This window comes from Myotis davidii, unplaced genomic scaffold, assembly GCF_000327345.1.
Source record: "Myotis davidii unplaced genomic scaffold, ASM32734v1 scaffold1081, whole genome shotgun sequence".
Taxonomy (NCBI): domain Eukaryota; kingdom Metazoa; phylum Chordata; class Mammalia; order Chiroptera; family Vespertilionidae; genus Myotis; species Myotis davidii.
In genome coordinates, this window is record NW_006292443.1 from 351,619 (window position 1) to 362,746 (window position 11,128).

General features: G+C 37.3%; 1 protein-coding gene across 3 annotated transcripts in view; it reads right to left on the reverse strand.

The window, feature by feature from the left end:
- The window catches only part of PPP2R2A (protein phosphatase 2 regulatory subunit B, alpha), a 99,185-nt gene that overhangs the window by 30,033 nt on the left and 58,024 nt on the right, over positions 1 to 11,128 (reverse strand). For 2 of the 3 annotated variants that reach the window (XM_006765925.2, XM_015565416.1), the window contains exon 3: positions 6,668 to 6,765. In XM_006765925.2, coding sequence (XP_006765988.1) covers positions 6,668 to 6,765 — 98 coding nt within the window. Of the gene's footprint in view, positions 1 to 6,667; positions 6,766 to 8,443; positions 8,462 to 11,128 lie in introns of those variants that run through there. The other variant, XM_015565418.1, reaches the window with a different exon arrangement.

An 11,128-nucleotide genomic window follows, 5' to 3' on the forward strand; every position in this document is an offset into this window, starting at 1 on the left:
AAGAGTGCAGTATCTCATCCCACTGTTTAACCAGTAAAGCCAGCAGTCTTGGGTTTGTCAAGCTGAAGTTACCAGGTGCTTCTCATAAATTCTGGGAAAGCCAGAATTCCAGTTCTTTCCTCATTGCTATAAAGAAATAAAACTGATTTCTTTCTGTGCGATTTAGATAATTTCAGGCTTATTACTTAGAGCAGTTAAGATTTTTTTTCATTGGTTAAACAATATCCAGTGTTGTGGGTATTCATCCCAATTTATACAGTATTAATTTTTACCTGTTTGACTGGGTGTGTGATATTAGAAAAGTTATCTTCTCTAAATCTCAACTCATTTATAAGTTTGTAGTAAACAGGGACATAAGATAGTAAGTGAAGACTTAGATTGCAATCATCATTTTCCTGTGAAGATTAAGTAAGATTTAGGGGCCTTGGCAGATAAACTGTTGTAACTATATCCAGGTTAAGAATGGGGGCAGAAAATTAGGACATGTGGGTTCTAGTGTAACGGTTTATCTTTTTGTTAACTGTAAAGACTTTAGACGAGTTCATCTGTTGTCTGGTCCCCCCAGTTTCTTTATAGGTAAACTAGAGGCCTGGTGCACGAAATTTGTGCACGGGGTTGGAGGGTCCCTCAGCCCCGCCTGCACCCTCTGCAATTCAGGACCCCTACACCTTTTCTTATCTAGCTAACCTTTTCACATTTAAAAAAATTAACTGAAATACCACCTACTCTAGGAAATCCTCTTTGAACAAATCTCTTTACAATCTGTATTAAGTATTTTCATAGTATATCATTCTTTTTCTTTAACAGCAACTTAGAGTGGATGCATGTGCTACTCATTCTTGCATCTGAATTTTTTCTTCTTGCTCTTGTAATAGCAAAGCTTATCCAATTTACATGTGCCCTTCAAGGTGGTATATTACACAGTTCACATGGAACTCAGTTTCCTTTAAAATAGGAAGGGATCCCATATTCATAAAGCAGCTACTTCCACACATACTTTTTAATTTAATTCACAGCACATACTCTTAGTACTAATTGTTGGAAAATCATCCTAGCAATTGCCTGTTCCTCTCTGTATTGTTACCTTACATTCTAATGTCATTACTGCGCTTTTATCATCCACTTGCTCTAATAAGATTGTGAATTATTTAAGGGCAGAGATCATGACTTGAGCTTGTGTGTTCCCTGTCATGGTGCCTAGATAAATACTCAAATGCCATCCAGTCCAAATACCGTTGCTAGAGACCTCTGATTTTTATTTAAGGGGCCTCACTTGTTCTGTGCCTTTACAGAGGGGTGAGCAGTGGCTGAGGGAATTTGAGGAAACCCAAACAGAATTCTCCTCCTAAAAGATTTTGCTAAGCTGGCGCCTGGGACCGCCAGGCATATGTCCAATTAAAACCCGGACACACAGTAATAACAAAGGCACTGGTCTCCTACTTCTATGCCTAGGGATCAAACCCCAGCCGGCAGGAACTCACCCCCACAGTCAGGACCTGGCCGTTGGGTGGACCTGGGCTCGTGCTCCTAATTCTGGGGAGAGGGAGACTTCCCATGGCTGCAGGCTAGAGGCCCCGGACTCCGCGCCACCCATCTGAACAGGTTCATAGTGCAGGCTGGTCAGCAGAGCGGCTTCTTCACCTGGGATTATTGGGAGGCGTGGACCCGGGCCACTGCCTGGTGCCAGTGCACGTGCAAGCGGCCACAGGGTGGGAACATCTGCTTGGCGCCTGTGCCCGTAGGCCCAGAGGCGTTCTGGGACCTGACTGCTCAGGGCCTATAGGCTAGGAGCAGCCTGGGTCCCGAGGATGTTCCCGGGACCCAGGCCGCTCGGCTCCTGCAAATTAACCCGCCATCTTTGTTGGGTTAATTTGCATACTCTCCTGATTGGCTGGTGAGTGTAGCGGAGGGATGGTAAATTTACATGTTTCTCTTTTATTATATAGGAGGATAGTGATTGCATTATCAGGGGTTGTAGATTTGGGGCCCATAAACTATGCAAACTCCCAGGGATTTTGTGAACTTGGATGCAGTGGAAATTAACACATTTATTTTCACTAACCTCTAGCTGCAATTCAGCACTTCTTCCAATTATGGATGGAGGCAACAAACCACAGTATTAGCAACACCTGTGACTTTTTCGCTATAGAAATGATGTTTTAAAAATCACATTCCAGCATAAAAAACACATTACTTATAATACTTTGGAGAACATATTTCAATATGATTTCCTTCATAATCCTATGTATTTCATGCAATTAAAACATTCTGAGAAGTCCAAAGAATTTATAAGACCACTGAAGGGAATCAATGGCACAAAAAAGGTTAAGAACCCCTGCACAATCCTGTTATCTCTTAATTTCTTTGAATGTACCAGATACATATAAATTCGAAACAGACCAAAAAATAAGAATAACTTTTATTATTATTTAGAATGCCACAGTATTATCTCCCCCCGTCCCCCCTTTTTGGTTAATCCTCACCTGAGGATATTTTCCATTGATTTTTAGGGAGAGTGGAAGAAAACGTTCAAGACAAAGAGAAACATTGATGTGACAGAAACACACATTGACTGGTTGCCTCCTGCTCAAGGCCTCACCAGAGACTGGGCTGGGGAGGAGCCTGCAACCAAGGTATGTGCCCATAACAGGAATTGAAGCCAGGACCCTTTGGCCGCAGGTCAACTCTCTATCCACTGAGCCAAAACAGCTAGAGCAAGATCCCATTTCTTGATCCAACGGAAAGTTACACAAGTGTTTGTTTTGTGAAAATTCATGGAACTGTATACCTATAATTCTGTGCACTTTTCTATATGCACAATCTATCTTGGCAAAAATACTTAAAATTATTTTTAGATGATATAAACTTAAAACTGCATTTTGGAGCTTTTATCATTATCCTGGTATTGGAATACAGACCATTTTAATTTTATATATTTTATAAGGTGAAATCCCTAAAGGACTTTTTAAAAAAGTAAAAGTGTTGGGAGTCTTGAGGCTCCAGAAATTCTGATTTAGTGGTTTTGAGATGCAGTCTAGGAATCTACATTTTAGATACATGCCCCAGGTGATTCTGACATTTTATACTCTGAAAAGCACAGCAGATTAGAGTGTGAATGAAAAGAATAGAAAAGGCCTGGTAGCTAAGAAAAGAACCTTATTTTATAGATATTTTAATTTGAAAGAAACCATGGTGATATTTTTTTGAACGTTGTGTATTCTTTCTTCCTGACAGGCATCCAACTCTTATGTATTTATTTCCATACACAAACTAATCTCTTCTTTACACACGAATCCCCAAATATTAAGACTCTTCATAGGCTCTTCTGGCTATACTTTGATCCCTTCAACCATTCCCCATTGACATGTCTCAATTTGCTACTCTGATTGCACACAGTAAGTACTATGTTATGTGAATGATGCTACATCACCTTAAATCAGGTCTTCTCTTTCACTTAAATAAATAGCAAACTAAATCAAACCCTTTTTATAAATGGTATTGAATTCTGGACCCTTATTGACCATGTGGTGGGGTGTGATGCCTCCTGGAAATAATTTTACCCTTGTGCTTTAACTTCCCTTTATGCCCTGCTTCTATTACAGAGATTCTGTCCAATAAAAACTACTCAATCATATTAGTTATGAAAATATTATTAAATGACACAGTATCACCAGGCTGAAATATATTTAAACTGAATCAAGACCCTCTAATGATTACTGGGATTCTCTCATTGGGGGATACAGGCAGCAAGAGATACCCTATGGGATTATAGGAAGGGGACCTGCAATGTCTGAAGGGTAAAAGAAGTGAGACAGAACAGTGGGTTAAAGATGTGATGTGCCAGGTTCACTGATGCTACTGTATGACTTTCTCTTAAATAACTGAGGACAACAAAAAGAGTGAACAATAAATGGTCTCCAGTCAAGTGAGGTTTTGCAAGGAACCCTGCCAAACTGGAAGCTGAAGGAGAGAGGATAAAGCCACAATAGTGCAAATGCCATTGTGTTTTGCCAACAGCAGTAGCATCATTATCATAGACTAAGATGTATTCACTGGACAGGTACTAGTGTGTACCCTGGAATTTACCAGCTGCGGTTGTCAGAAGAAGCTGAACTGAAATTTAGAGAACCAAATTCTAATTCCAGAGCTTGTATTATAAACTTTTCCTGGGATTTATCTAAAAATTGAGCCAAATTTTTGACCATCTCTAAGTTCTCCTCTTTTCAAAATGCAACACTATTTTACACACACACACACACACACACACACACACACACACACACACGAATTCATAAAATATAATATAAATATGTTAGGTACTGAAATAAAGGTGCCTCCAGAAGTGTACGGTACCTACGTTTATACTCAATGATGTAGGTGTTGATTTTGTTGATGACAAGACTATTATCAGAAACTCCAGTATACGAGAAGGCTTAAAAATGTAGAAAATAAATTAGGTAAAATGCACCAAATTAATGCTAATAAGATCAAGTTCCGGGGTGGGATATTCAATTATTATTATCATCATTATTTAATCTATCACGTAAAAAATACAATATTTATACTAAGTAATTCTCAAAAGACATACTACTAATTCAAGATTCTAGATAATGAATCTTTATCTTGAATTCTTAAATGCAGTTAACGATGCTAGATACATGAAAAAGGAAGTCCCTTTTTCTTACCAGTGTCCCTTTAAAAATGTCAGTCACTTTGCTAATGCCTTCTTAAATATTTTAAATATGAGTGCTTCAGATTCTTCAATGAAACTTCAGTAAAGAATCACAGGAAATGTTGGCCATATTATCCGATATAAGTAAAATGTGTAGCAGTTTCAGTAACTCCATGTTAGATCTTTAATTCCAATTCAATATATTACTGACAGCCTTTAGGAAAATATTAAGCATTGCTTTGACTACATTTATTGAATCCCTATTAAAGTAAATCTCCTCCATTAAATGAGTCATTTTTTTTTCAAATTCATTTTTACTTTAATAACAAACCACCTTCTATTTGTGAAAATGACCTCATTCTCAAGCAAAATATTTCTAAATTAGTTTTAAATTAACAACTAAGATTTTAAAGTAACATAAGGCCCTCATTAAAAACATAGACTCTCAGAAACCCTCAATGTAAGCAAGATGAAACTGTTTAAGAAGCAAAGTTAATTTTAAATGTTTTTCTCAAAACACCTTTCTTTAAAACAAAAAAGTATAGAAAAGTCACTGAATTTCAGTAAAAAATTAAAGGGCAGAGAATGCCTATGGGAAAGGCAGCTGTAAATTCTGAAGAGCAAAATTAACATTCATATTTTTGTTCTCGAAGAGCATTGAAAAGATGACACATCAGAAATTTTGGGTTCTAGTTGTTAGTTCTGCCACTAAGTAATCAAGTGATCTCTTAATATCTTGCCTCTCATTTGTAAACACACTGAAATTGTAATAATCTGTAAGGTTGCGTTTCAACCAAGTATTTCAAGAATCTTACGGTCAAATTTTTAGCTGCTTGAAAATAGGAACAGAAAACTGATTTTGCATCCCCATTCCCACAAGGATATTCTTTGTCAAGAAAACCTTGAGTCTTATTTTCTTCCAACCAAAAATAATAAATAAAAGGAGACATACTTAGTGTATGTGCATCTTCTAATCAGACACTATTAATCATTTCTTTTAAAATTAAATTACCTACCTCACTGGGGTGTTGTGAGGATTAATTCATTAGTATTTGTAAAGCACTTTGAGATCCTCAGGTCAAAGGCGCTATAGAAGTGCAAAGTAGTAGTATTATTACTAGATTCTTTGCTTATTTAAGGAATTTCACAATCCTTTAAAACCTAACTCTGTGTTATAATTTAGACATCTATTTGTAAAACCTTGCACATAAACCACATTATTTTTAACTACTTTAAAATATATTATAGGTAGAGAAGGGCAGGATGTATAAAAAATAATTTTAAAGGTTTAATTTTGATCTACAAATGGAGAGAGTAAGGAAAATCTAGTGTGACAAATTTTGTTTAGATAAAATTTCAGTGAGAAATCTATCAATCAGATTTAGAAGTGTGCCTAACTTTTGTACCCACAACAAAAAACCACTTTAATTGCGGATTCTGCAATGAGAAATTCCTTTCTTCAAAGAGAAAAGGAAAATAATTTTCAAATCAATTACATTTTAAAAGGGGTACTGAGCTTATATACATGCAACTGTCACGTAAACCTTTATATTTAAATCAGAATAACAGTATCAGTATGGACTGACATAAAAATAATTGAGCGACTTTTTCTTTAAGCTGGCCTCCCACCCCCAACTACACAAAGCAAACTAAGCAGTGAGAGGAGGTCAAAGCAATTTTGCTTTATAGAGTTTTAAAAGAAAAATTAAGAGGGCCAAAGCTTCAAAACCAGTTAATATCTTGGATTACTCCACCACTCCCCACCCCTTTTTCCCAACAAATCTTTTCACAATTAAAACATTGTTTAAAAATTAAAGCACACACACATGTAGACACACAAAGCTAAGAGAAACAGTATACATTGGCTAATCTTCTCAATAAAGAGACATTTCTTTTAAAAACTGCCAATACCTTCTGATGAAAATTCTCCAGTGCAATAGAAGCTCCAGTCCCAAGAGCAAACTGAAATTTATGTTATAACTTTAAAACACTTACCTCCTGCTCCTGTTGAAAGATGACAACTCTACCACCTTTATCTCCTGTTGCTAGTAATTCTCCAGAATGATTAAATTCTACTGTAGAAATTATATCTGCTGTATAATTGAAACAAACAAAAACAGGCATTAGTTTTTCTCTCCCAACCCCCTAGAGTTTTAGAACTTTGCATGCTTTCCCTAATATATTCCAAGTCTATACATACAACCTGCCATCAGAAATAAAATAAATCTAAAGTTCTTTCATAAATATTTTGGTTCATCAAAAAAAATTCTCCCCAGAATAAACCAATATGACACACTATTTTAATAATCAGGAACACAACAAGTAATAAATATTACTGGTTTATTAATATTTCATTAAATTCATGAATGTTATGAAATCAACAACTTGTGAAACATTCTATGATAGCACCATTAAACATTAATAATCATCTTGCTAATTTTCTTTCTTATATACTTTTGATAAGCTCTTTTATGCAAACCCAAAGATGCACTCTAAAATTAAGGCAGATATAAATTAAATGGGAAAAATATTTAAATGTAAAAATAATTTCAGATGAAATTTTAAGCCATAAATTCATAAACTCAAATTATGGCCTCTCAAACAAAAAACTGCAAACAGAACACACTTATACAGATATGCTTTGTGCTATATGCACCTTCAGTATGCACAGCTCTTCTTGTGGCTCCCAAACACTGCAGGGGCACTAGAATCAGACACACTGCACCCAAAGTTAGTGCTAACTTCACAGTCAAGTTCAAATAAAATTATCAGGGTTTTTTTCCTTGCTTTTTGACACCAGAGCCATTTTCCTAAGGAAAAAAAATCTAAGTTACAGAATTGGGCATTAAGATAAAGCAATATACTGTACCACTCACCACTGTTACTAACAAGTTCTTCTATAAAGCATTATGCCTCATTAGGGAAGACTCCATCATTTTAAACAAATAAGTCAACTTTTTCTACAAGGAAGGGGTTATTTTCTGGTCTACATTAGCCCACTCTAAGAATTTAACAGCCCTAGCCTGTTTGGCTCAGTGGACAGAGCACAAGCCCATGGGCTGAAGGATCCCAGTTTCCATTCCAGTCAAAGGCATGCTGGATCCTGGCCCTGGATTGATGCTCATGGGGTTCGAGGCTCATGCGGGAGGCAACCAATCTATGTGTGTTTCTCTCCTCCCCGCCCTTCACTCTCTCTAAAAATCAATAGGAAAATAACCTCAGGGGGGGATTAACAAAAAAGAATTTAATAATGTCACTTTATCAAGAACACTATGTCCCTAAAAATGTACTGACCAATATATCTTATCAATAATCTGTCCAGCATTGCATTTTACAATTTTCTTTTTTTTTAGTGATTTTTCCAAGCCCAGCTTGATTTTGGAAAGCTTTCTTTGCTTTTTCCATTGTCTAGGTCCAAGGCATTTTACCTTTTTGAAACTCTGAGAACCTAATGAAAGTTACACATGCTCTACCAAGAAATTGTACAAATTTAAATGCACACAAAAATATGCATACAATTTTATAGGGTCTGGACAGCATCTCACTTCCAGGTTAAAAATGTTAGCCGAGACAGCCCAACAGAGTCAGTAGTATTAGGAGTAAAGAATGTTTACTGTTTACACTGCATACATATGTGACACAACGGTGTAAAACAATGTACTGGACTACTCTATAAAGCCAAATATCAATTAGTACTTAAAAGTCGATCTAGTATGTGCTCTGTACTGCACTGACTTATATAGTGAATATAATAAAGCATTACAAGCATACCTAGTTCCTTCACTTAAAGCACAATAGAGTACAGCTGGAGAGAGAAAATAAGTAGGAAATAACAACATTAGGAGGTTAGGTTCTAAAATCAGGGAATGAGGTAAAAATCATACATAGGAAAAAGTATCTTTAAATTCAAATTCCTCAGACACCAACACTTAGGAGAATTCTTTCCCTTCTAAGTCCAACTAGGCTAATTTCCTTACAACACTGATGTTTCTTTGGCTAACTCATCAAATAAAGGAGCTAATTTGAACATAAAACTATGCTTTGAAAGTTTTTCTGAGTTGTAAAATGTCAAGATCTCAGAAGGCCTCACTTGGAATAAGACATATAAAAAGGATGAATAAAAGAGAGAACAAAATCAAATAGTATTTATAGTTCATAAAAAACATCCAGGAATGAATTACGGAGACCACTATGAAACTGAGCTTTGAACTGTATGTGCGACTGCATACTGGTGTGCCAAATTTGCCTGGATTCTGCAGAGCACCCAAACCTGTGATCTCCAGCTATGAGCTATCTGTTTATCAGTGTGCCATGATGTGCAAAACGTAAGGAAGCATGACTCTAAAACTTGTGCTCCCACATTATGGCACACCCAGACAAGGTTACGGTGTTGTGGTTTTGAAAATAGCAATAAACCTATTTCTAGAAAATATTCTTCTAATGCTCTGATTCCTATATCATTAAAAACATTTCGAGTAATGATTGCAGAAAGTCTACAACAGAACTTCTGAATCTGTATTGTAATCACTGGCCACAGTGGTTCCTGGATGTTTTAGTCAAATTGTGTCTGGGCCACCCACACTGGACAGCCTAGGTCAGTGGTTCTCAACCTTCCTAACGCCTCGACCCTTTAATACAGTTCCTCATGTTGTGGTGACCCCCAATTTCATTGTTACAAACTGAACATAATTAAAGCATAGTGATTAATCACAAAAACAATATGTAATTATATATGTGTTTTCCGATGGTCTTAGGCGACCCTGTGAAAGGGTCGTTCAACCCCCGAAAGGGGTCGCGACCCACAGGTTGAGAACTGCTGGCTTATGTGTAAAACATTTCAGGTGAACAATTACTTTTATTGAAAAGCCCAGAATGCTAAAACTAAGAGAGAATTTTGTACCTTTAGCAATGCACTCTGGGTAACATACACATTCATTCATTCTCATTCTCATTTTCTCTCTCTCTCTCTCTCTCTCTCTCTCTCTCTCTCTCAGCAAGCCGAAATATAAATGTATTTCATGAAAATTTAGAATCTTGTATACTAGAGTTTTAGAACAAACTACTAATTAAAATTACAAATACTGAAAAACATTTTACTCTTGAGATTAAAGTAACTATAAAATACTTTTAAAAGGCAGAGACATCAACCTAGTAGAGCCATAATACCAAACTCCAGGCATGGTCCAGTATAACACAACAATGGGTCATGTTCTCACACACATCTTAGAGGTTACATGTATATATATTTTTATTGGTTTCAGAGAGGAAGGGAGAGAGAGAGGGAGATTGAAACATCAATGATGAGAATAATTGATTGGCTACCTCCTGCACCCCTCAACACTGGGGATTGAGCCTCCAACCCGAGCATGTGCCCTTGATGGAATCGAACCCAGGACCCTTCACTCTGCAGGCCAACACTCTATCCACTGAACCAAACCAGGCAGGGCTTAGAGGTTACTTTTATATTTCCTAAATAATGAATGTTTAAAATGTATTCAACAACAAATAGCAACAAAGAACAAGACACTTCTTTTAAAGAAAACCAAGAATCTTTCTTATGATCAATAAAAATGTTATTTTACAATGAAAAAAATGCCTGTGTTAATCTTTGAAAAGAACATTTTAATATAATAAAAGGAAAGGGCTCCCTTTTGGAACAGTAGTCAACTGCGCTACTGTGAATTAAATCATCACAGCAATGTTTGATACACAATGACTTCCAACATAAAGGCAGTATTTAAAAGGAATGCTCAAATATTGGTAAGAAAAGACAACTAAGATGGCGGCATAGGTAAACACCTGAACTTGCTGCAGTGCAAAACCACATTAAAACTACAACTAAAAGAAAAAACGAACATCATCCAGAACCACGGGAAGGCTGGCTAAGTGGAAATTCTACAACTAGAAGGTAAGAGAAAAGCACATTGAAGCGGGTAGGAGGTGCAGAAGTGCAGAGGTACAGAGGCGTGCAAAGAGGCTGGCAAGTGGGTACGCTGTTGTCTTTTTCAATCGGGAGGGAGATACAAGCTCCAGACTGCTCTGAACTCTAGTTACGGGTGAGAATCTGGGGACCCAGACTCATACTGGCTGCAACGTGAGGGAGGCTTTCTCGAAGAGGTGCTCACAGCATTCATTGTTCTTGCATTGGGCCGAGGGACACAGAGACCCAGGGACCTATAGGGGCAGGGCTGACAGGCAATTTGCTATTTGCTCCGCCCTGGTGATTCCCTGAGACCCCGCCCCACCCAATTTACAACCCCACCCAAGCTGTGTGCAGAGGCTTTGCATACGAATGGCCTGGCCTTTCTCTGCCTAAAAACCTGTCAAACTGCAGCTGGGTCAGAGAAGCCCAGAGCTTCCAAAAGAAGGACTAAGGCTATCAGCAGCCTGCACTGCTTCACAGCTGAGCCTCATCTGGGCACGTCCAAACCCCAAACAAGCTTTGTGATATTTTCT